The sequence below is a fragment of the Jaculus jaculus genome, chromosome 1, assembly GCF_020740685.1.
Source record: "Jaculus jaculus isolate mJacJac1 chromosome 1, mJacJac1.mat.Y.cur, whole genome shotgun sequence".
Lineage (NCBI taxonomy): Eukaryota > Metazoa > Chordata > Mammalia > Rodentia > Dipodidae > Jaculus > Jaculus jaculus.
Window position 1 is genome coordinate 111197514 of NC_059102.1, and position 27022 is coordinate 111224535.

At 43.2% G+C, this 27022-nt stretch overlaps 1 protein-coding gene across 1 annotated transcript in view; it reads left to right on the forward strand.

Moving 5' to 3' along the window:
- Window positions 1–11206: 11206 nt before the first annotated feature.
- Window positions 11207–27022, forward strand: part of Tmeff1 (transmembrane protein with EGF like and two follistatin like domains 1) — a 120311-nt gene continuing 104495 nt past the window's right edge. The window contains exon 1 of the mRNA XM_045157864.1: window positions 11207–11405. Within this exon, the coding sequence (XP_045013799.1) occupies window positions 11207–11405 (199 nt within the window). The remainder of the gene's footprint in view (window positions 11406–27022) is intronic.

Consider the following 27022-nt stretch of genomic DNA (forward strand, 5'->3'; position numbering starts at 1 on the left):
TTTATCCTTGGAAGCTTCCCAAATGTTATGCTCAAGGGCTGGGAAGATGACCCGGGGATGAAAGGCAATTGCTTGCAAAGCCTGTTGGCTTGGGTTCAGTTCTCAAGCTATCTACATAAACTGAACATAGAAAGTGGTGCAAGCATCTGGTGTTCGTTTGCAGTGACCAGAGGCCCTGGAATGATAAAGACATAGGCATGCATGCACACATGCCCGCATGTAGGTAAATAAGAAGTTATGCTCTGTGTAAATCTCTCTTGCCAGCTGACTTATAAATCCAATGGCAACATGAGATTTTCATGTAGATGAATCATTGGCCCTTCGAACTCAGCATGTGCTCTCTCCAAGTGTGTTTTTCCTCAAGTTGGCTGGTTTATAAATAACACAGAACCTGGGCAAAATCATTGCTTGACACTTTCTGTCCCTTGTTACCACCATAAGCTCCTCTTACACTAGGGTTGTAATGCTTTCCTAATTCTTTGTAGGTTATTATCATTGAACACTGCGATTGTGTAAAGTTTAACTTCCCTATTAGATTATAGGGCAGGGACTGTGTCTGCCTGGTTCACCTGTGACTTCACTGCCTCCCATGGTTACCTGGCACATAATGTGGCAGGCACATCTCTAAATACAGCTAGATGAATGGGCCTACTGTCACTATGCTCCCTGCCCTGTGTTGACCCCTGCTCTTATCACTGCTGAGGTCACCACTGCCAAAGTCACTGTATGTCTTATCACCATTGTTCTGTGCCAAGAGAAATAGTCCACAATGTGGTCTTGCTATTTCATCTTTGCAGCTCTCTTCATTGGAAATCCAGACTGTGGAGTCCAACACTACTGACCCTGATGCCGATGCCCTGGACCATTAGATTTTAAGTAGTAATTTTCAAATAAGATCTTAGAAGAAATTTTGAAAGTCCTGATTCAATTCAGGTTTGCATGTACAAATACAGATGAGTTTTATAGCTATGGTAATGTGTGCATGTATACACATGTATATGAATAAGCATAGGACTCAGCTGTCACCCTCAAATATGTATGTATGCATACTCTCTCTGAGAACCTGATATGCCCTCATTCCTTACATATGTACACACAGAGTAAAGTGACATATGCTTGACACTTATGCATATGTACAGAAGCAAGTTGATATACTCATTACATATGTATACACACAGGCAAATGACATATGCTCACTATATATGTATACATACAGAGGCAAGCTGACATACTTAAACACATTCAGTGGCAAAATATGATTATTTAGTTTCATTTGACTTGTTCTAATTCCTGTATGTACTAGCTTTTTGCTATCTCTCTTAGATTCTGAGTTCAGTGGATACTATTTTCAAGTTTATTCCCAGACTCTTGAGTATAATTTTTTTTCTCTCTTTTATATCCTGCCATAGTATTCTGGGCTGACCTTGAACTCACTCATGCCTTTGAATCCCAAGTGTGGTGGCATGGGCCACCACAACAAGCTCTTGTCCTTCTCTTTGACCCACCTGGCTATTTGTCACGACTTTATTTCTCAACAGCTTGGCTGCGAGGGTTAGACATCAGATTGTCATAGTGTATGTTTGTTTCTCTACTAGGTGGCTAGCCCAGCTGACTCTCTCTCTCTTTTGAGGTGATCTTCCTATGTCTGTGGGTTTTTGAGTGCTGGAATTAAAGGCATGTGCCACCACACCAGGCTGGCTGAACTCTCTTGACTGTTGATTTTAACTCTTTGGGGTTTTATTAATCATATGAAGCTATTCTGTGAGGCACAATAGGTCCCAGCTCTGATGTGCACTACTTGTGTAAGCTTGGACAAATTCCTTACCCTTTCCAAACCTGTTTTATCATTTCTAGCTGATGAAACACTTTTTAAAGGTTTACTTTCATTTATTACAGACTGGGGTGGGGGGAGAAAGAGAAAGAGAGAAAGAGAGAGAGAGTGGGTGTGCCAGGGCCCCTAGCCACTGCAAATAAACTCCAGACGTGTCACCATATGCATCTGGCTTATGTGGGACCTGGAGAATCAAACCTGGATCCCCAGGCTTCACAGGCATGCACCTTAACTGTGAAACCATCTCTCCAGCCCTGTTTTCTCATTTCTAGAAGGAAGATAATAACAGCACCTTCCCTGGGTCTTTGTGTATGACATTGGGCAATACATGCAGAACTCTTAGCTTAATATGCAATTAATGACAACTGCCACTGACAGTCACTATCATCTATCATATGATGACTCTGCCACCACTATTTCTATTTATTTATCAAGTGCTTGTGATATACTAAGTATGAGTTGAAGCATTCTACATGTATGAACTCATTTTGTACTTAACAACCCTGTGAAGTAGATACGATGGAACTCCATAGATATGGGACTGAGGCATAGACCAGCTAAGTAACTTGCTCAAGGTCATAGAACTAGCATGGCATGTGGCAAGCCGGGCTATGAAGCAAACCCAGATGGTTTGGTTACAAAGCCTACACTCTTTTAATCACTATGTTATACCTCTTATATGGGGTTGTCTTTTTTTTTCAGAGATGCTTTTTTTTTTTTTTTTTTTTTTTTTTTGGTGGTGGTGGGGTTTCAATCTTGTATGAGTTAAAGCCATCTGAAAAATTTTGAATCGTAGCCGAAGTTTTCCATTTGCTAAAAGAGCAAGGCAAAAATCTTAATTTTGTATTCAGAAACAGTGCTGAACAATTGAATGACAAGAAGACCTTCAGGAAGAACTCAGAGATGCTTCCTCTTCTTCCCCACTACCAAGGGCTGTTTAGGTGAGAAGGCTTTCAAACTGACAGGGTTACAGTGAGCAGGCTGTCCTCCTCCAGGCAGAGCTAGGCTAGCTTTCTGGGTTCCTAAAGCACTTTTTATTCAGATGTCTGCAAATGCCTCCTTGGCTTCTGCTCACTGTCTACATAATTGAACATCATTAATGGGATATGGATGACAGGAGCAGTGCCTTCAACTAAAGTCCTTAAGTGTTACCACAAGAATCCCCGCATCATGCCATTGGAGACCCTTAACAAACTCTTCTGACACACTTGTGAGATGTGTGCATATTCTTTGGTGGCCATAGTTGAAAGTTTTTTTTTAACTTTTAATTTCTTTTTAGTGCGGGAATTTGAACTCAGAGATGTAAGCATGCTAAGCATGTGCTCTACCACTGATTATACATCCAGCCCCTGGTTGGGGTCTTTTTAAAATTAATGTTAATTGTATAGATTAATGGGATCTGTTTTTTATTTCTTTTCTTTCTTTCTTTCTCTCTTTCTTTCTTTTCTTTTCGGGGGGGGCGGTGGTTCAAGGTAGGGTTTCACTCTAGCTCAGGCTGACCTGGAATTCACTATGTAGTCTCAGGTGGCCTCCAACTCATGGCAATCCTCTTACCTCTGCCTCCCAAGTGCTGGGATTAAAGGTGTGCACCACAACACCTGGCTCTGTTTAATATTTCTATATGTGCATATGCCATGCAATGGTCATATTAAAAGAGAAATAGGAGGAAGGTAGCTTCTTTTAGGCAGTTTCACTTAGGAACTGAGGCCCAGAGAGAACAGAGGCCACCTCACCCTGGCAGGTTGGAACTCTTGGCAGGGATGGAGCTCATGTCTGATCAAGACGCACTTACAACTGCTACAGCTCCTCCTGCTGCTCGTGGCCCAGCATGTTACCGAGGTGGGAGGCCTTTACCACCCAGTTGGGATGACTCTGAAGCCGCCCCTTCAAATCTATACCTTTGCTCAACTGAATCTGAAAAAGGAATATATTTTCAAGACTATACAGGTGGTTTTTGGCCTTCTTTCACTCTCTCTATGTCCTCTAGCTCTGTTTGGATACACATGAGTCTGCCCCCCACCAGGCTAGCTGGAGTTGGGGGAGAGCACAGTATTGTTTCTTGGTCTGAGTAGTTTTTCTGCTTGCCTCAGCTTTATACCTTTCTTTTTTGGGGGGGAGAGGGATGTTCAAGGTAGGGTCTCACTCTCTAGTCCAGACTGACCTGGAATTCACTATGTAGTCTTGGGGTGGCCTTGAACTCACAGTGATCCACCCACTTATCTCTGCCTCCCGAGTGCTGTGGGCACAGCTTTATATTTTGAGGTAACTTCTCACTTCAATTACATGTATAATTTTTCTCTGTTCTACCATGTGTATATTTCCCTTACACTCTAGATCCACCACGTGGATGCTTTCTCTAACTCTGGGCCTATTACCTGTGTAATTAGTCTACACTCGGGGAAACTATGGGTATAACTCTGTTTCCTACTCATTTCTCATCTGAATTTCCTGGTCTCTGCTTTGATGGTTTGCCTCTGCTATTCTTCTTTAAGATACCACCACTTTCCTTCTTAACTTTCTTCCCTGTGGAAGTTCAGGGCCGATGCTGTGTGTGTTCCTTCTAGATCTCCATACACAAGCTCTGGTTCTATGTTCCCCATGCTTGTGAGTCTACTCCAGGCTTTCCCTAAAATCCTCAATTTCTCGTACATGAATTTCAGACTATGTTGGTTTCCCATGTGCTTATGACTTTGTTGTAGCTTTCTTCCTAGATGCCAGTTTCCCTTAAACAAACCCCACAATCTGTGAATCTTCCCTAAATAAACTTAATAATTCATGATTTACCTTTTTTAGTTTACTTTAATCAGTTCTTTTTTAAAATAGGACATGACCTAAAATTGGGGTTCATAAACTCAGGAGACCCCTCCTGAACCCTCAAATCATGCATCAATATGCCACTATTACCTTCCGCCCTCCTGCCCTTTGCCCTTCCTTCATCCCTGGTAATCACTACTCCACTTTTGGGTGAGGTACCTTTTCTGTGTCTGGCTATTTCACTTAACAAAATGTCCTCCATTTCCATCTATGGGTGGCGAACAAGATTTCCTTCTGTATGGCCAAATAATACTCCACTGAGTGCATCTACCATATTCTTTGTCCATTCATCTGATGGGCACCTATGCTGGTTGCTCCACTTAGCTTAGCTTTGCCAGCAGTCTGGCTGCAGGCTTGATGGGGCTGGTCTTTGCTCAGTCTTGTTTCAGACGTGATGCTTGTCCTTCTTACACCTGTGATGGGCTGCAACTTCGAAGTCAGAATGAACCAGGTAACTCCAGTTTCCTAGCTGAGTAACCTCTTTAGGCCTTTTCTTCCTCGTGCAGGAAAGGAACACAACACTAACAAAGCGAGAGGAAGATGAGTGACAACCCAGGACAGCCTAGGATACTGCTATTCTCTGTTTTTTCCAGTTAGACCTCTGTGACCAACAGGGACTTTGCTTTGTTTACTGCTGTTTCTCTGTAGCTAAAGCAATGTATCACTACGTGCTCAGCAAATATTTGTTGAAGAAATCGGGGAGGTGGCTTAGTGGTTAAATAGCCTTGCAAAGCCTGCTGGCCCAGGTTCCATCCCGGGTTCAATTCCCTACCACCATATAAAGTGGACCCAAAGTGGCACATGTGTCTGGCATTTATTTACACAAGTAGGACCTTGTGTATGCACACACAGGGAGATGGATAAATTAATTAATTTGAAAAATACTTGTTGCATCAACGAAGGAAATTTTTAACAAGTGGACCTTGCTCTCATATCATTCTACCTTACATACAGGCCCTCTGCTTGCCTGGAACACTACATCTCTTCCTGGTCAACTTCTGCTCATGCCTCTGATCTTAACACAAGCATCATTCTTTCAGGGAAATCTTGTCTGGCCCTCTTTTCATTGCATTTAATAGTAATGTTGTGACTTTTAATTGCATAATTGTGTGGTTAATATTTTTTATATTATTTACTTATTTGAGAGAGAGGCAGATAGAGAGGAATGGGCGCACCAGGGCCTCTAGCCACTGCAGACAAACTCCAGACACATGTGCCACCTTGTGCATCTGGCTTACGTGGGTACTGGGGAATCAAACCTGTGTCTTTAGTTTTCGTAGGCAAGCACCTTAACCACTAAGCCATCTCTCCAGCCACTAGTTAATATTTTTGACTCCAGACTTCCTAAGGATAGGGATCATTGAATTCCAAGGGTCTAGGAGTAGACAGACCTTCAGCACAAGTATGCTGAATGAATTTCCCCATCTCCATTTTTTTTTAAAGGCTCCTTCTGTCTAATGAGGTCCAGTTTCTAAATTGAATTAGAGGTCAATCCCAGGTTGTTCCAATGCTCCCTGTTTCTGGCTCAAGCATTGTGACTCTCTCCTTCCAGGCCCAATTAATTAGTCAGCCCCAAGGTGTCTCATTACTGTTTATCAGGACTACATTACCCAGCTAGACCAACCAGCAGGAGGTCCAGCAAAGCTGGGATTTTGGCAGGACTGAAAATCTGGAATGGGATTTGCCATTTATTTCTACCGAATGCCCTCACTCCATTCATATTTAGTATTTATCACACTGTGTTGTAACTGTTAATTTTCAGATGTCTCCCCGCCTCCACACAGCGTGGTCAGGATTATCTTTTGCCTCCAGAGGTTACTGTAGTGCCTAGCATGCAAGGTTTCCGAAAACAATACGCTGTTTACTATGAGTGAAGCTTTATTATTGAAGGCAAATTCAACTTACAGGAGAGGGCACTGCCTCTGGCATTTCCTTTTTTAAACTTGGAGCCAAGAAATCCCCTGTTTGTTTAAATTAACTTGGGTCTTCTCTTACTTGGAACTTAAAGACATTCTGGTAGAACATAATAAATAGATCTCTGGCAGATTACTGGTCAAAAATATTCACTCTGCACTCACCTCCTCTCTTCCCTGTCATAAGAACAGATTTCCCTACCTGTTGTCTGGGGGCTTGTACGTGGCACTCGCTTTAGTCAATGGGATACTAGACGTGGATGAGCAGCAGAGTTAAGTACTACTGCTGTCTACATGAGTAGTCGCTCCTCTTGGGAGCTGCTGCTTCCTCAGCCAGGGCCCTGGAATTAACACTGGTGCATCAGACCCGAGTTCAGACTTTACACAGGAGCTAAAACCCAGCTGGATCTGTAGTCTGAAGCATAGCCTTCCAGCCAGGTCTAGTCTCAATCAGCCACCTCCTACAAGACCTATGAGAAATGATTATTGTCTTGTGCTGCTGGAATGTTATGATTGTTTTTTTATGGAGCAGTAGCTGATGATCAAGGTTAGGTCAGAAATTTTCTAACCTTGGCAATATGCCTGAGTTATTTAGAGAACTTTAAAAGAAATAAGAGATACTAAAACTTCACCCAGACTGTCTGAAGAAGTGTTCAGAAATTTACATTCCTTTTAAACTCTCTAGGTGTTTTTTTATGCTATTTGGAGGCCACACATACTAAAGTGTATGATGGGAATTTTATTAGATAAACTCTAAGATTTTTTTCCACTCTGAGATCATATGATTAAAGTCAGGGAAATCCTTTCTGAGATTGTACGATTCATGGTAGAAATCCTTTCTCTCAAGGACAGTCCTTTCTGAAGTTGAGTCCTTTTCAATGTGAAAACTTTGGAAAAAATCTGTGTTGAATTTTCCTTACCTCATTTGGAGAAGGATGTATGTGTAAATTATATTGTGAATTATAACTCTGGGGTTGGTTGTTTTTAATTTAAAGGTTGTGTCCTCTTAGTATTCCTGCCTGGGCTATGGTCAACAGGCAAATGAAAATTGAAAGCAGTATATGGGGACTGGGAGCGTAAAGACACAAGTCAGGAAGAGGCACTCAGGAAGTCAATAAGCTCAGCGGAGAAACTGCCCAAGGAGTGGTCTGAGAAGAAGCCTTCCATGTGGCTGTAAAGTAAGGGGCTGGCGTCATACCTGATCCAGGGAAGCCAGTGCCATGCCACGGTGAAAAGTTTAGGGGCTCAAGGCAAACCCTAACATAATGTTAAAATGAAAATTTATTTATAGAGAAAGCAGGACAATAGCATAATTTAAAAGGAAATAATTTTTAAAGTTTTTCAATGAAAAATTCACAATTTTTTTTAACTGAAAATATTCAACAGAAAAAAAAAGTAAAGGAAAGGAAAGGTATCTATTGTCCCTGATCCAGCTTTCAGAGACAATCACTGGTGAATAAAGCTGTACGCTATGGGTGGTGCTGCCTTTCCCCCATGGATGCTGTTTCAGTAGTTAGCTCCATGGTGGAAAGAATATCCAACCAGACACAGTTTATGGGAGGAAGGGGTTTATTTCAGGCTTACACAACCCAGGGGAAGCTGGAGAGATGGCTTAGTGGTTAAGATGCTTGCTCACAAAGCCTAAGGACCCTTGTTCAACAATCCAGGTCCTACATAAGCCAGACACACAGGTGATGCAAGTGCACAAAGTCGCACATGCATACAAGGTAGTGCACATGTCAGGAGTTCAATTTCAGTGGTTGGAGTCCCCGGCATGCCAATTCTCTCTCTCTCATAAAAAAAAAAAAATTACAAAAGAAAAAAAAATCCAGGGGGAATTCTATCTATGGAGGAAGAAGCTGCTTCTCCCCTTTCATGGATCCAAGCAGAGAAACATCACTAACAACCAGCACCACAAAACATGAACTGCCAGAGCAGGAACCTGCACCAAGAACAGCCAGAGCTCAAACTGCTCTCCCCACACCTTTTGGCTGGAATTCAGATCCATTCCCAAACACACTTTAGGGCTGGACTCCAGGATGTGCCCAGGACACTCCCTCTGGCACAGATCTGCCTACTAGGGGCTAAAGTTGCAAGCTCCATTTTAATAAAATACCCGAGTGGATAGGGTCATGCATATAAAACTATCACATTCAAACTACCACATATGGGTACATCTGTGTTTTAGAAAAATAGGATTTTCTTATTACTCATACTCATTAATAACCATTTTTAGTATTGGTAAACATTAACATAATCATTGTTGAAACTGCATACAAAGTTGTACAAAGACACAACTTACTTTAGCTCCACTGATGAATGCCTAGGTAGTATGTTATTTTATTTTATTTATTTATTTGAGAGTGACAGACACAGAGAGAAAGACAGATAGAGGGAGAGAGAGAGAATGGGCGCGCCAGGGCTTCCAGCCTCTGCAAACGAACTCCAGACGCGTGCGCCCCCTTGTGCATCTGGCTAACGTGGGACCTGGGGAACCGAGCCTCGAACCGTGGTCCTTAGGCTTCACAGGCAAGCACATAACCGCTAAGCCATCTCTCCAGCCCTAGTATGTTATTTTTATATAAAAGACTATGATGAACAGTTTCCTTATTCATTTTTTTTTTTTGAGGCAAGCCCTTGACTGTCCTTTTCTTATGAGAGAGAAGGACAGAGAAAGAGAAAATGAGAGAGAGAGAAAGAGAGAGTGAGAGAAAATTGGCACGCCAGAGTCTCCAGCCACTGCAATGGAGCTCCAGTTGCATGTGCCCCCTTGTGTACATGTGCAACCTTTGCACCCTTGCATCACTTTGTGTGTCTGGCTTATGTGGGACCTGGAGAGTAGTACATGAGTTCTTAGGCTTCACAGGCAAGTGCCTTAACTGCTAAGCCAACTTTCTAGCTCATCCTTATTCATTTTTGTGTGCTTAAAAATCATTTCTAATGGATAAATGAGTACAAATTCCAATATTGGAATTGTTAAAGAGTAAACTTCTAAAAGTTTTTCCATACATAGTCAAATTATCCCTCCAAAATGAGTAAATGAAGTGCTAGTTTTCCAATTCTTTTAGCTGTTATTAATCATACAAAGAGGAAGACATTTTGTGTTTTTTTTCTTTTATTGCTAATGGCTTTAAATCTCTTGTCATGTATTTATTGCCCACAATTTTTTGTGAACATCAGCTTTCCCTTTTCCAATGTCAGCTTTCTCAACTTTTATAACCTATATATTCAGTATTTACCTTGCATTTCCACTGAAGGTATTTTTCCTAATGTATTCCCCCCCCCCCTTGGAGTGGCTTTTGCACTTTTCTTAATTTTACCAGTTGATTTTTATCATTTTCAATGAGTTTAAAACTGCTTCTGGGGTAAGCACTCTAACAGGCCTTTCTGAGAATTCAGTCTGTGATTTCATTACCTATATCTGAGTAGGCATCACCTAACAAGATAAGGCGGGAACAGCCCTGGGCTGGAGGTGGGATCATGTTAAGACTCTGGGTCCCAACTTTCTAATCTGGGGAAGGAGATCAGAAGAAAGACTCCCTTGCAGGGCTGTAAGAAAGCACTGCAGAGAAGGCACGCAAAGAGCTTCCTCCAGGCCTTGGATATAGCAAATCCTCTGTAAATCTTTGCTATTTTGAATGGGAAAAGGCAATACATAGACTTCTGAGATTCCGCTGATAAATGGTTATCTGGGAAGGTGGTGTGTGTGTGTGTGTGTGTGTGTGTGTGTGTGTGTGTGTGTGTGCGCGCGCGTGCGTGCGTGTGTGAAGCCTTAGGGATTTAGCCATTGACACCCCCGCCCCGCCCGCAAAAGCTGAGTAGTGCACATCTGGGGTAGGAACTTGGGTTCCAGTCCCCATCCTGCCATTTCTAGGTATGTGACCTTGGACCAGTCACCTTTACATCTTCCAGGTTTGTTTCTTCACCTGGCTAACGGATGGTGGACCACCTTGCCTTTCGAGAAAGCGTTTTCGAAAACGTTTGGCAGTGCGCTCGGGGCGACGCTCACAAAGGGTGGCCGAGGATGTGTGTCGGGGGCGGGCAGCAGGGGCATCCTGGACGCCCCCGGCCCGGGCCGGCCGCTGGAACAATAGCTCCCCGGGAGTCGAGGGTGGGTGGGGGGGATCGCGGCGGAGGCGGCGCGGGCGGGCCTCGGGGCGGGGGGCGGGGCCGGCGGCGCGGGCGCTGGGGGTGTGCGCGGGGCGGGGTCGCCACCATTCCCCCCCCCCCTCCGCCGGCTCCGTCACGCGCCCCTCACCGGGCGGGCCGGGGTCTTTGTGACGCGGTGGCGACGGCCTCGCGGACACAAAGGGAAGGCGAAGCCGGGCGAGCGCGGTGGGCTGGGCCTGGTCCCGGCGGCGAGCGAGACCCCCCAGCCCGGCGCCCCCGCCCCTGCGCGCGCCCGCGACCCTCGCTCGCACGCGCCGGCTCCCTGCGAGTCCGTCCCGAGCGCGGCGGGCCGGGCCGGGCCGGGCCGGGGCGGGCCTGGCGGGCGGGCGGGCGGCGCCGCGCCGAGGCGGGCATGCAGAGGGGCCGCTCCCGGGCTCGGCGGCGCGGCTGCTAGGAGGCGGCGAGGGGCGCGCGGCGCGCGGCTGGATGCCCCCGGCCTGCCGCTCCCTGCACTTTCCGCCGTCCAGGGGCGCCAGCCATGGGCGCCGCGGCCGCTGAGGCGCCGCTCGGGCTGCGGGCCGCGCCCCCGCTCGCCTTCTGCTGCTACACGTCGGCGCTGCTGCTCCTCGCCTTCTCCCTGCCCGCGAGCCGCGCGTCCAACCAGCCCCCCGGCGGCGGCGGCGGCGGCGGCGGCGGCGACTGTCCCGGGGGCAGAGGCAAGAGCATCAACTGCTCAGGTAGGACCGACCCCCCGGGGCTGAGGGGGCGCCCCTGTCTCGGTCGCCTTCGGTTCTGCCGGTTCCTCGCGGTCGGGCTGGGGGAGCACCCCGGCGTGGCCGGTCCCGAGGAGCCTGGCGCCGCGGAGGGGGGCGGCGATGGGGATGGGGAGCGGCGGTGCGTGCGTCCGCGGTGGTCCAGGGGCTGGGGCGAGGGCGGCCCCGCGCGTGGCGGGCAGATGAGACTGGCACCCGCGAGGCGGAGCTGCCGCCCGGGCTGCCGGTGATCGTGGGTGTGCTCGGGGGAGCGCGTGTTTGTGTTGTGAAGGCTCAGGGGAGGAAGGATGGTCAGGCAGGTGTGTGCGTGCGTGCGTGCGTGTGTGTATGTGTATGTGTGTGTGTGTGTGTGTGTGTGTGGCTTTGGGTGGGAGATGGGGTGGGGGGGTTGGGAGCCAAGGCTTTGGGCCAGACGAGTGACCTAGTGGGTGGGGGGTAGAGTTTTCCTTAAGGCTTCAGGGGCTCTGAGGGCTCAGGTGGGCGAAGGTCCCATGGGACCCGGGCTGGCGATGTAGAGTGCTTCTCTGTATGTGTGTCCTTTGGGTTCAGACAGGGAACGGGTGCTTGGTGTGTCCACAGGTCTGTGGATCTGGGCAGGGCAAAGTCCCAGAGCCCAAGAGATGACCCTGTGCTTTTGTGTGTTATGAATGGAAGCCTGGGGCTTAGGAAGCCACCCTGGAGAACACATTGAAGGAGAAGGGAATGAGAGTCCCCGTAGTGAACCCCGTTTGGCTGAGGGAAAGAGCCAAGGACTCATTTTGTGTAGCATTTGGGTATAGAAAGAGGTAATTAGGTCTCAGAGAGTGCTCCAGCGTAGCTAGTGTCACCCTGGGTTAATTAAGGTAGCGTGGAAAGAGACAGAATTGATGCTGTGTGTGTTTTGCAGGAGGGCCTGGAGATTGGCAGTCAGGGGACTAGGGGAGTGAGTGACCTCTCCCCTCTCTCCAAGGCCGCCCACCCTCCCACAGCTGTTGCAAACAAAGAGCTTGCTTGGGGCTTTAATGGATGACACTGGGGAGGAGGGGACTGGCCAGAAAGTTCTCTCTTCCTTTCTAAAAGGGGTCCCTGGAGAGCCCATATATTCAGGCCCTGGGGCTAAGAGTGACATGCAGGTCTCATTTGGGGGTGGGTGGGTCTTCCTTGAGCTGGTTTAGCAGATGCTAGTGGTCATAAGCCAAGTCCTTGCTTATTTTTTTTTTTTTTAAATCACTTCTTGATCTTCCCCTTGTCCTGGGGTGGGGGCAGGGGTGGGGAAGGCTGGACCTGAAATCTGCAGGCTTGCCTGCCAGTCAACCTTTGTATACACCTTTGGGCATTGTTTCTGAAAGAGTGGTAAAAAAGCAAGAGGGTCTTAGCACAGGACTTACTCTGCCCTGCATGAAGAAAAGCTGTTTAGGTTTGAAGTCCTAAAACCCTTTAGTAGTTTTCACGGGGTATGTTTTATGAGGGAGAAGGGGTTTTGGGAATAGTTAACAATGGCATGTTCACTGAAAACATTTCTACCCATGAAATCATTTCCATTTTCCTGATAATAGGATATGAGAAAATAAGTAACTGCACTATTTAAGAATAAAAGCTGTTTGCATATTAGAGTGCCTTTTTATGTAACAAACATTGGTTATCAAACTTGTAAGTGATCATACACCATGTCAAAATATTTTACTGGCTACTGTGATATGGTTATTTGTCTTTGGCTAAGATAATATATCATTAGCAAAATACAGTGTTTGTTGACTAATGTTTTTGAGTATCCCGTCTAATTCTTTAGTGTATAGGACAAGTTTTAAAAAGAAGTAGAGGACTGGAAACCCACATGATGTAGAGAAAGAGGACTCATTGGGGGTCATGACCATTTGTAAATAGCTGTGTAGCTTGGGGCAAGTTAGTTAATTTTTCTGTTTCTTCCACTAAAATGGAGACTTGGGGGCTGTAGAGATGGCTCAGCAGTTAAGGCACTTGCCTACAAAGCTTAATGATATGGGTTTGATTTCCCAGTACCTATGTAAAGCCAGATGCACAAAGTGGCACATATGTCTGGAGTTCATTTGCAACAGTTGGAGGCCCTGGCATGCCTGTTCTCTGTCCCTCTTCTCTCTCTCTCTGCTTGAAAATGACTAAGTAAAAATAACAAAAGAGACTTGGATTTAATAATATGTGAACCTTCCTTTAAGGAACATTTGTTATAAATGTTACAAATGTCAATAGCTTATAGATATCTATCTAACTATCATCTATCAACAGTCACAAACTTACAAATGGCAATAAATTAGGCTGACCAAATACATGTTTTCAGCTGTTAAGATACACTTAAAATAACTTTAAATCTAAGGCTAGAGTATTAACTAAATGATATTGTTGATTCTTGTTTTAACTTCCTAAGGTAAAGACCAGAAAAGATTTATAAGGAAAATACAAATTTCTTTGATGAATTTGACTATGGACATTATAGGGATCTATTAATGCAGCATTAAAGTTTATATAGTTCTTTTAGTAGCTTTTATTATCTCAGTATTTCCTACATAAAGTAAAACTTGTTACTTCTACTTATGCATTTGAGCTTTAAAATCTACATACTAGTTTTGACTTTTTGTTGTTATTTTTGGTTTTGGACTATCATTTCAGCCTTCCATGACCTTTAATGGAGTTTGCTTCAGTCAGGCTGTTGTGTTGGGTCACTCAGAACTTTGTGGCACTTGTAAATGTGAAGAGCAGGTCCGCGGCTTTATGAAATTGATAAAAGTTAACTAGGTTGTGGAAAGGGTGCACTCTGGCGTTGTTTTACTAGAGACCAACTTGGTAGATGTTGATATAGTAGATAACCAGGTACCCAAGCTATGTATCTTCTTCGTTCAGGTGAATAGGCCTTCAAAGTTTCTGCTGTTTAGCATTCCTCATTTTGTTCTCTAGCCTATCCTGAAAAGATTTGGTCAGATATCTTGTTAGAATCATCTGTATAAATATCTGTACTATCTTCCCTTTCCCCATTTTAGTGGAAAAGCAAATGTAGAGCCTGCCTTAATAAGGACTCTATGGCGTTTCTCTCTCCACCCCCTCTCTCCTTGTATGCAGACTTGTTATTTACCCATTTTGAACAATTTTTTTTTTTTTTCAGCAGTTAGTTGGCAAGCTTACCCATAGATGTTTTTCTGGATCTGTATGTCTCTTTTTGAAGTCTGAGGGTGTGTTCTTTCCGTTTTGATCTTCTGGCTCCTTGTCATGGTAGCTTAAATAATTAGTATTAGTTCTTACATCAGATCTGAAAGGTTTTTCAGTATCATGGGAGGAAAATTTGTTTGATCAGAAAACATGTTTTTGAACTAGCTCTGAATTCTGCAACTATTCTGTAACTATCTGTGCTACTTACCTTAGATGCTAGCTTCCTTCAAGTCAGAGCTCTCACTGTCTCAGCTTGAAGATCATGCTCCTGGCTGAAAGCAGGCAAAGCTGAATGGGTCTGCATTATCCCTTCATCTCTGGATGCTACAGCATCTCTTCTAAGCAGTGGGCTCTTTGTTTATCTCTTTTCTATGCAAGCTCTTTTTCTTGGCCTCTTGCTACAGTTCTCCATTCATTCTGGACTTTAGGCTCTTGCTATTTGTTAAGTTTTTGATTTTGCATCTTTGTATTTATATTTAGTCTTTAGAAAACAAATTATGGAGAGGAAGTTCCCTGTTGAGAAGACTGTATGGCAATAGGTGGCTTTTGTAAATATACATGAACTTTGAACTCAGGACACTATTAGCTAGTTAATAGTTTCCTGAGCACAAATGAATGGTTGTTTTTGAATTTTGTGTATTTGAGAAGAACAAATAAGGCTAAACCTATAAGGCATTTCTAATTTAGAGAATATGGTTAAAAAATAGAAAAATATGATGAGATCCAGTAAGTGGCATTTGGTGATAGAATAAGGTTGAGAATTTGAAGTAAGTTTTAAGAATGTCATAGGAGTGTGTCCTCTGGATAGTTATGTAGTGGTAAGAATGGCACTGTAAATGTATTGCATAAATGTCAGATTGGCTTTGTCAGTGGCAATTCAGGATTCTGGAGAATACAAAATGATTTTCTCTACTTAGGATGGAATCTTAGGACACTTTTCTAGATCCCTGGTATGTAACATGTAGATTTTAATTAATTTACTTAGTGAAACTTGATTGAATGTCTGCTTAGTATAATCTGATGTACCAGATGTTAAGGGAAATATATGAGAAGCCGTCCCTGTCCTCAGGGGCTTTATAGTTGTAACAGGGGTGGTTAGCCTCTTACAAATATGTACAGTGCTAATTCTTGCTTAGCACATCTGGACCTGCTATTGTTCTTTTCTGATGGTAGGCACTTATTAAACACCTAAGAGTCTTGAAATTTTCAAAAAGCAGTACAGTTAAGTGATAGATAGTAAACTCACAAATTGAACATCACCACTAATTTCAGATCATTTTCTTTACCCTAAAAGGAACCTTATATATACTTATTAGCAGTCATCCCTTATCCTCTGGCTGCTATGAATCTACATTTTATCACTCTGAAATTACTTATTCTGGACATATAAGTAAGTGAAATAATATCTTATGAAATGGTCTTTTGTGTCTGGCTTCTTTTTTTTTTTTTTTTGGTTTTTCGGGGTAGGGTCTCACTCTGGTCCAGGCTGACCTGGAATTAACTCTGTCATCTCAGGGTGGCCTTGAACTCATGGCAATCCTCCTACCTCTGCCTCCTGAGTGCTGGGATTAAAGGCGTGCGCCACCACGCCCGGCATGGCTTCTTTTATTTAACATGTTTTCAGTGTTCATCCATGCAGCAGCATATGTTATTTCTTTTTATGGCTGAATAATATTGAATTATGTGGATATATCACATCTTTTGGATTTTTTGTGTTTGGTTTTTCGAGGTAGGGTCTTGTAATAGCCCAGGCTGACCTGGAATTCACTACGTAGTCCCAGGCTGACTTTGAACCCACAGCGATCCTTCTACCTCAGCCTCCCAAGTGGTAGGATTAAAGTCATGCACTTCCCTGCCTGGCTTATCACACCCCATTACTCTTTCCTCCACTGAAGCATACTGGGATTGTTTTTGTGGACATTTTTTAAAAAATTTGTTTTAGGTATACCTTTTAGGAGTGGAATTGCTGGTATACATGGCAACTCAATAACATTTTGAGGTGTTGCCAAACCATTTTCCAACATTACTATACCCTTTATATCCTTACCAGCAGTACATGAGGGTTCCAGTTTTTCCACATGCATTTATGTGTTTTTCTGATTACAGCCATCATAGTGGATGTGAAATTGCATATCTGTTTTTGAAAAAAGAATTTATTTTCACATGTGTGTGTGTGTTTGTGTGTGTGTGTGTGTGCGCGCGCGCGCGCGTGCTCTCACACACACACCAGGGTTTCTTGTTGCTACAAATGGGACATTAGATATTTGTGCTACTTTTTGCATCTGGCTTTATATGGGCACTGAGGAATTGAACCTGGCCAGCAGGCTTTGCAGGTAAGTACCTTTAACCACTGAGCCATCTCCCCAGCTAATCATTGTGTTTTTGATTTGCATTTTCTCAATGGCTAATGATGCTTGTTGGTCATTCAAGCATTTTGTTTGGAGAAATATTCATTTAAGTCCTTCCCTCGTCTTGATTTTTACATCTTGATTTAGCCTTCCCTTAATAAGCCATCCTCATCAGTTCTCACAGCAAGCATTCAGATGTCTAGATGGCAGGTTAGCTGTAGTTTGTTGTGTCATTGGCTTTCCCTGCTTACCAAGCCAGTTCTGTTTGTTCTCAAACTTACTTTATACTGATGGTACTCATGAGTATAACTTAATAAGTGTTACTAAAATTGAAAAAAATGAGCATAATACTTTATGAAATTCTTGTAAAGACTTGGTAAAGGAAAGTGAGGTTAAGACTTGACTTTGAATAAATTAGATTTGTGATCAAGACTGAGAGTGGGAAAACCCTGACTGACAATTTCTGAAGGAATTTCCCAGAAAACATTATAAGTATTTTGAAGTCCCTGCTTTACTGAAAAGCAAGGGGAAAATGGACATCATGGACAATGGTCTATTAGTGTAATTTACTTAAGAAAATGGGGAATTACTTTTAGTAGGCTCAAATACAAAGAAGAGGTCTTGGTGCGACATTGGGAAACAAGTGCATTTATATGTTGAAGTAAAAATGGTTATAATAAGTCCATTTGTATTTTACATTCTTTTACTCATTGCTTTAAAAATATTTTTACTTATTTGCAACTAGAGAGAGAGCAAGAGAGAATGAGAGTGACAGGGTCTCTTGGCACTGCAAGCAAATTCCAGATGCATGTGCCATTTTGTGCATCTGGCTGGCTTTACGTGAATACTGGGGAATTGAACCCAGGCTGGCAGGCTTAACAAGCAAGCATCTTTAACTGCTGAGCCATCTCTCCAACCCTACCCACTGCTCTTTGGACTGTTTCATCATCCCTCTGGTACGTGTTGAGAAAGAGGATTACCACTGTACCGAGTGCTAGAAGGAAGGTACTGACAGAGTTGGAGGAATGAATTATTCTGCTTTGTAGGAACCACAGTTTTCTAGAGTGAGTGGTTCTTGAGCCAGGCTTTAAGAGGGAGTAGAAAGTCAGTTTGAAACACTAGGTGTACTTGCTTGAGGTCTTTGCTGTTAATGCTTCTTTTGGGTGGATCTCTCTTGTCCCCATCGTGTACCCTTTGGCTCCTCCAGGTATTTAATATCACCTTCCCAATGGGGCCTCATCGTTGGAGCCTTCTGTGCCTTCCATAGTCTCTCCCCTTTCCCACCCTGGTCTTCCATCGTGCATTTTTCTTCTTTACATGTCCATGAAAAAGGATTTTTGTCTGTTTTGTCCACTGGTATACCAGTGCCAAGAGTGATTTTTGGCATAGTTAGTTGTCTATTACATAGTTATTTTTGTGGAGTGGATTGATGACTGAATGCATATGGCTTCTGAGGAGAGTTGGGAGAGAGATTCTAGGTTGAGGAAATGGCTTTAGAAAAGGCATAGAAAGTGGGACCATGAAGGCAGAATTTCAGGAATACTGCCTGTGTTGTAGGCAGGAGGCTGGGCAGAGGGCAGTGTGTGGGGTGGGAGGCTGAAGCAGGGGGGAGGCTGGGCAGAGGGCAGTGTGTGGGGTGGGAGGCTGAAGCAGGGAGGAGTACAAGTTGCTACCCTGCTAGTGGAAGGCCTTCAAAGCTGATAGGAGTTTGAAGTTTGCTCTGAAGACAGGGAGGGTCTTTAAACAGTTCTTCTCTTCACAGTCACCAAGAAGGATGCAACCCTCTTTTCCCCATGCCTAACCTTTTTTGCCGCACCCCCCTCCTGCCATCCTTGTAACTTTCACTGTATTCTCTTTTTCTGCTTTCCCTCTCCCCACCACTAAGATAATGTCTGCTTGCTGTCCCTGAGGAAGAGGAAGACCACTCGTGACAATGTGGGAAGCAACACCAGGAGACACTTCACTGAGGATGGGTTTTCTGCCTGTTTTTAACCCTTTCCTGAACCCTACCTTATTCCTTTGCATTAGGACCTTACCCCACTATCTGGTTATACCATTTCCTCATTTTTCTTAAAAAATTCTCTTAACATTTCTTTTTCTTTTCTTTTCTTTTTTTGTTTATTTTTACTTATTTGAGAGTAACAGACAGACAGAAAGAGGCAGATAGAGACAGAAAGAATGGGCGCACCAGGGCCTCCAGCCACTGCAAATGAACTCCAGATACCTGCGTCCCCTTGTGCATCTGGCTAACGGGGGTCCTGGGGAATCCAGCCTCGAACCTTTATTTATTTATTATTTATTTGTTGGAGGGGAGGGAGGGAGAGGGGGAAAGAGAGAGAGAGAGGGAAAGAGAGAGAGAGAGGGAAAGAGAGAGAATATGAGCATGGGCATGCCAGGGTCTGTAGTCACTGCAAACAAACTCCTGATGCATGTGCCACCTTGTGCATCTGGCTTTTGTGGGACCTGGAGAGTTGAACCTGGGTCCTTAGGCTTTGCAGGCAAGCACCTTAACCGCTAAGCCATCTCTCCAGCCCTGTCTTAACGTTTCTTAACCATATCTGTCTTTTTCTTTTGTTTTTGTTTTTCCAGGTAGGGTCTCAGTCTAGCTCAGGCTGACCTGGAATTGTACTTTCAGGATAGCCTTGAACTTACAGTGATCCTCCTCCCTCTGCCTCTCAAGTGCTGGAATTAAAGGTGTGTGCCACCATACCTGGATCTACTTTGTCATTTTTTTTAAAAAAATTTTTATTTATTTGAGAGCGACAGACACAGAGAGAAAGACAGAGGGAGAGAGAGAGAATGGGCGTACCAGGGCTTCCAGCCTCTGCAAACGAACTCCAGACGTGTGCACCCCCTTGTGCATCTGGCTAACGTGGGACCTGGGGAACCGAGCCTCGAACTGGGGTCCTTAGGCTTCACAGGCAAGCGCATAACCGCTAAGCCATCTCTCCAGCCCTGTCATTTTTTTTTTAACACTAGGCATTTATGATTAAATTCCTATCTTCATTGTAAAATACATGAGTTATATGTGTTACAAATGAATAGTTTTATATTATGGTTTTTAGCGCATGTTATAGCTGCTTCTAGATTTGCATATTAAAAACTAGGTATATTTTACATCTTGGTTGGAGAACAAATTTTGAGAAGGATTCTTGTATTTCAGAAAAGAAGTGTGATTTCTTTGCCTTCTCAGTTTTCATATTAACTTTCACTTTAGAGATTCTTAATTTAAAACACAAACGTTCAGTACTTGGTTAATCAGAGGTAGGAGGATTGATGTGAGTTCAAGGATACCCTGAGACTACAGAGTGAATTCCAAGTCAGCCTGAGCTAAAGTGAGACCCTACCTCAAAAACAAACAAACAAAACCCCACAAACAAGCAAACAAAAACCCAAACAAACAAACACAAACCCCATAAAAGTTGCAAAGGACACTCAAATTCTCTAGTTGTTAGTTTCACCACTTTGTCTTGCCATAGTCTTTCTTATTTTGTATGTCTGCGTCTTTTCTTACCCATTTTCTGTTTATCCCTCTCTTCCATTTTTTTTTTCTGAACCTGCTTCTTCCAAGTTGGCCCTCACTAAGGGACAGGTTTAATTTAATCTTTGTGTCAGTTCTATTCAATTAATTTTTTTTTGTCATCTGTTAATGGATATATTAAGAACTCAAATATGACATTGGTTTTTCTGTTTTCTTACAAACATTTTTGTTATTTAGGACATATATAGTACATATTATTTTGCCTTATTTGTTGTACTTTTTAACCTTTGTATAGGACCTTTGTGTTTGGCATATTTAAGGTATCTCTGAAGTTAAGTAGTCCTCATTCTTTTCTGGACTTATCTTACTGTGTTTGAGTTGTAATTTGTTTCCAAGTAGAGATATATAGATCCTTCTACTTTCATAGGCATTCAACTCATTTGCAATAGGTGATGTGATTGTGGCTTTTTTTTTTTTTTTTTTTTTGGTGGTGCTAGAGATTGGAACTAGAGTCTTGCATGCAAATGCTCTTAAGACTGTGTTACACTCACTACCCTTGGTTTTGAGTCAGTCTCACTATGTACCTCTGGTTAGACTCAAATTTGTGATCTTGCTTTCACGTCTGTAATGCTGGGATCACAGGTATGCGCCACCATGTCAAACTACCCTCTTTTTTTTTTTTTTGTTAAATTGTGCTATCTAGTGTACTTTTTTACTTATTATTATTAACAACATATTTTGTATGGATACATTATGTGTTGGTACCCTCTTTTCCCTCATCCTTGCCCCCTTTCTGCTGTGGACCCTCCTTCGTGAGGTTGCAGTATTTCCTATGGTAGTGCTGGTTATGCATTGTGGGAGCAGCAGTTATATTTTGGGGGGAGGAAATGCCCCTGGACATGATGTCTCAACCTATGCCTCTTAGAATCTTTCTGCCCCCTCTTCCACAAAATTCCCTGAGTCCTGGTAGTTGCGTTTTGTCTACTTCAGTGGATGAGATCTTAGGAGGCTTTTTTTTTTTAAAGTATATTCATAGATTTGTGCAATTACTGTCACCATTTTTGTCACCCCTGAAAGAAACCTCACCTTTGTTAGTGTTACTGGAGCTTTAGGGCAAGAGCCCTGTCTGGGTGTGCCAGTCAAGGAAGTGAACAGTGGGGACCGAATCATTCCAGGCCTACCTTGAGGGGCTGGCAGGAACTTTGAGATTTTATGAACAGAGGGGATTGAAGGTGAAGGCTGGGGGTTTGCATGGCAGGAGGTGGGTTGCGGAGCTGCTGGTAGGTCATCTTGTCAGGCCACTGGCTGATCATCATCACAGTTCTGGTTTGCAAAGCTCCAAAGAAGTCACTATCACCTCTGCTCATGTCATTTCTGTTCTCAGAAGATGGTTTTATGAGATTGCTCCTTTCTGAGGAAGCAGCTTAGGTCCTAATGTACCCCCTTGGTTAAGTCCCCCCTGCCCTGTGGTGGTGATTTCAGCATGGAGTGTTCCATTCTGCCAGGTTTGCTGTTGCTTAGGGATCACTTCTTAGTGGTAATTTCTGTACCTTATCACAAAGATGTCTATCTTTATCAGTTAGTCTTTGTTTTTCCTATTACTCAAGGTAACTGCAAAAAGAAGGCTAAAAGCAAAGTTCAGGGCTGGCCAGATGGCTCAGTGGGTAAAGAGTTTGTGAAGACCTGAGTTTGGACTCCCAACACCTATGTAAGTGCCAGCTGGGCATGGTGGGCCTGCCTGTAATCCCAGCATCACAGAAGCAGAGAAAATCTCCCCATTGGCAAGTGGGATAGCTAGGCCAGCTCAGCTGGCAAGTCTGGGTTTATGTGAGATATCCTGCTTCAATACTTAAAGTAATTTGGAGAGCAATCCAGGAAGACACCTGACATTGACCATTGGCCTCCACATAAATGCACACACACATGCACACCCACCCACACGTGTTTTCCCACACATGTGAACATACACATATTCATTCACATTACACATGCATGCAAAAAAAAAAAAAAAAAAGGTCTAAGAGGCAGAATGGATTTAGAGGGGGAGGAAAAAGGAATTAGGCCAGTGACTGGACCATTCTTCTTTAGCAACCCCTTATCCCTACCTGCACTGTTTCTAATCTTTGTAGTTACCTTCATATTGCTGGGTAAGAACACCTGACTAGAAGCAGCAGATGGGAGAAAATGGTTTACTTCAGCTTACATACTCAAGGGGAAGATTTGTCATGTCAGGGAAAGGATGGTAGAGCAGAGATGGGCATCACATCTGGTCATAGCAGCTGGCAGGAAGCACCCAGAGAATGAGGTGGGCTCTGGCAAGACAGAGCTGGCTATAACCCTTAAGCCCACTCCGAGCAATACACCTTCTGTACCTCTTAAATTGCTACCTGCTTGGGAACCAAGCATTCAAAACATATGAGTCTATAGGGACATCCCACATTCAAAGTACCACACAGCCTTAGTCAGACATTAACTTGTTTTTGCTATAAGTTTGTCTGTTCTGGATGTTTCATATAAGTGGAATCTGATAATATATAGCCTTTTATAATTGCCTTCTTTCATGTAGCATAACATTTTTACAACTGATTTATTTTGTAATGTTAGACGTCTGTTCCTTGCTATGGCTGGATAAAATTCCATTGCATGAATAATACTATATTTTCCAACAATTTGCTGAGACATCAGGTTGTGGTTGTGTTTTTTTTTTTTTTTTTTTTAAGCAGGGTCTTACTCTATCCCAGGCTGAACTAGAACTCACTATGTAACCCAGACTGGCCTTGAATTCATGGTAGTCCTCTTACCTCAGCCTCCTTAGTACTGGGATTATAGGCAGGAGCCACTGAATGGTTGTATCTTTTTAAGATTGATTTTTATTGTTTGGATAAAAAGGAGAAATATCTTTGCAGTTTCCAGTGTTCTTTTGTAAGGATCTCATTTAATCCTGGGAGAGATTATTATTCCCACTTTTTACTCCTGGGAGCTGTGATTTCTCATAGTCAGTGCAAGATCATTTAGTTACTCAAATAATTGGAGCCCCAATTGTGGGACTATCTAATGCACCAGAATTTATCTTAAAATTCCTGTTTTAAAATAGTTTATATGAAGTTTTCCAGTGTCAACTGGTCCATTGTTTTATAGATTTTGGTCTTTGTAGGTAAGTTCCTTGGGTTATGGCTACCTTCTCTTTCACTAAATATTATATATCCTAAGGAATGCTGGCTAAAAATAGAACCAGAAGCCATTATTCTTGTGTTTAGATTTGTTAAATTTTGAACATATTTTGGTATATTACCTATACCTACAAAACCCTGAACAATATGTATACAGACAAATATATGTTACAAAACATAAATGGGGTTATAACTATGTTTGTAGTTTTATAACCTGATATTTTCCACTTCCCATTGAGTCTTTATGTATCATTACACGTGTTTCTACCATACACTTTTCTCACTTTACTCTCTGCATAGTGTTTTATCAATAATTTATTTAATTAATTCACAACAGATGGAAACAGATTAGTTTTCCTCTGCTGTTATAAAAAGATGAGTATGTTATGATGTGGTGTCTCAGGCCTGAAGTCCTAGCTCTTGGATTTGGTGCTAGAGAGTCACTTGACTCCAGGAGTCCCAGGGGATCTTGGACAACCTACTCAGACCTGGTCTCAAGAAACAAAATGTGGACAATCATATATATTTATATATATATTTTGTGTGTGTGTGTGTGTGTGTGTGTGTGTGTGTGTTTCATTTCCTTCACAATTTTCTTGAAATGGAATTGTTGGGCTAAAGGATAAAAGACAATCAACATTTTAGGTTGGAGAGACAGCTTAGCAGTTTCGGTGCTTGCCAAGCTAATGACCTGGTCAACCAGCATTTGATTCCCCAGTACCCATATAAACCAGATGCACAAAGTCACCCATGCATCTGGAATTTGTTTACAGTGGCTGGAGGCCCTTGTATTCTGGTTCTTTCTGCGTATCTTTCCTCTCTTTATCTCTCTCTGCTTGCAAATAAGTAAATTAAAAAAAAAAACCCAACAATCAACATTTTAATACACATGGCCACATGAGAGGCTGGCCAGCATGTCTTCAGTTGATTTGGTGCTCATCTTTCATTCTAGCACAGATAATAATGAAAAAGATAGATGGCACTCTGTCAGAATGTCTGTCATTAAGAAATCCACTGGCAACATGCTGGTGAGGGTGTGGGGAAAGAAGAACCCTCATCCACCGTTGGTGGGCATGCACACGGGTATAGATATTATGAAAATCAGCTGGGAGATTTCTCACAAAGCTAAAACATTTATCACATGATCTAACTAAAGACTCTGAACTTCACTGTGGAGATACTTGGCTCAGTCATGTTTATTGCTGTTTTTTCACAGTGGATAGGAAATAAAATCAGCTTAAATACCTTCAACTGATGAGTGGATAATGAAGATATACTACATATACACAGTAGACTTTTAGTTGGCTGTAAAGAAAAATGAAATTATAAAATTTGCAAAAGAAGGGGGCAGACCTTGAAAACACTACACTAAAGTGAGGTAACCTAGGTTTAGATGCCACATGTTCTCTCTGCTAGTTAGATTCTGGCTCCCAATTTTTAGGTTTGTATGTAACTTTGAATAAGACTCACTAGAGGCCAGAAAGCTAGAAAGGGGCCATGGGGTGAGAGAGGCAGGTTTAAGGGGAGTGGATAGTAGTGGAATACTGGGGTACAAAAGTTTAAGTGAGAATAAGGGTGGAGGGACTGAGGGGAAAAATGGTTGGGGAAGAGGATTAACCAATACTCAAGACATGAAAGAGCTCTGTGGAGTTGGGGAGATAGCACAACAGTTAAAGGCATTTCCTTACAAAGCCTGCCAGACTGGGGTTATTTTGCCAGCACCCATGTATAGCTGGAAGCAAAGTGATGCATGTCTGGTGTTTGTTTGCAAGAGACCCTGGCATGTGTATGCATGAATGCATGTGTGCACATGCACATACACACTCACTAAAAGCAAAAAGCTATATATGAACTTTTTTTTTTTTTTTTTTTTTTTTTTTTTTTTTAGGTAGGGTCTCATGTTAGCTCAGGCTGACCTGGAATTCTCTATGTAGTCTCAGGGTGGCCTCAATCTCACAGTGATCCTCCTACCTCTGTCTCCCAAGTGCTGGGATTAAAGGCGTGTGCCACCACGCCTGGCTATAAACTTATTTATTTATTAACTAATTAAGATATAATTTAAAAAATTTAGTAGAAGTACCCTGCATGGGTGGATAATGCATTCCTAGAGATCATGGGTTGTGACAGGAAAATCTTAGTGCTGGGGTGGGATACTTCGCACTGAGTAGTTGGCAGTGAGTAGTTGGTCAGTGAGGTCTCTGATGCCCTCAAAACAATATAATCTATTGCCAGTGTGCTTAGTGACCACCAGAACTAGATGGAACTAGAACTAGAACCCTATTGCTGAAAACACCACATACTTCAGTTGTAAGACACTGAGCAATCAATCCAGAACTGAGGTGGAAGCTTCCTCCCTGCTGGCCAGCTGTCACAGTGCTGGAAAGCGCTATGCAGGCTGCTGTGGGAGAAACGTCAATAACAGTCTTCCCAGCTGTGGACCCTGTGAGCTACACAACCAAGGCCAGGTGTGTCCATTGGGTACAACAGTGGCATGACTTATTGGAGTAACCAACTGCTCTCTGATTGAATTTGAGGTCCACCACATGGTATCCCCCATACCTAGTATGGCTGGGAAGATCATAGGCCTTAGGAGGAAAGCTACTTCTGTTTGGCTAAATGGAAATGTTGCAGCCGTCATATTTAAGTATTTATAAGTATTTATGTTTACGTACACAGATTAGTTCTGCTCTCACACTATGGCAGAATGGTTTCTTTTTGTAGTTGGTGGTGAATGCTGGGGAGACACAAAACTTGTCAAAGTGTTATGAATAACTATGGAGTGCTAATTGCTAAACGAGACATTTCTATCACCCTTCCAAGGCCCAGGGAGCAATGTAGACTACGGGGAGGAAAGGATGTAAGAACCAGAGGGTAGGGAGGAGTGCTTTGGAACAGTCTTCCAGATGACATGGCTAGTGCATTTGTGACCGCACAGCAACTTTCAAGTTGTGCATAAGACCTGTAGAAGATCTGCCTATCAAATTCTTTCATGGGTGGAGGAGTGAGGAGACTCCCATCTTTCTCTGAGGAGTTAAATTGTCAGTTGTTAATGCTTTCTGGTGGTGCCGAGGTGGGGTGGAGTAAGGAACACATTTCTGTAGTAATGTCACCACTGATAAGTTGCATGTGTCTGGTAAATAATCCCCTATCTATGCTCATGAAGGCAACCATAATTAAACTCAGTAGGACACACACACGGAAAAATAAGACAAAAGAGGGACTTGTTAGGAAGAAAGGATTCAGTGGAAGGGATGGGGTTGGAGGGAGACAAGAGAAAATATTGGGGGAGAGCATTGTGTTCAAAATACATTGCAGGGCTGGAGAGATGGCTTAATGGTTAAGTGCTTGTCTGAATCCTAAGGACCTTCGTTCAAGGCTTGATTCCCCAGGACCATGTAAGCCAGATGAACAGATGCATGCACCTGT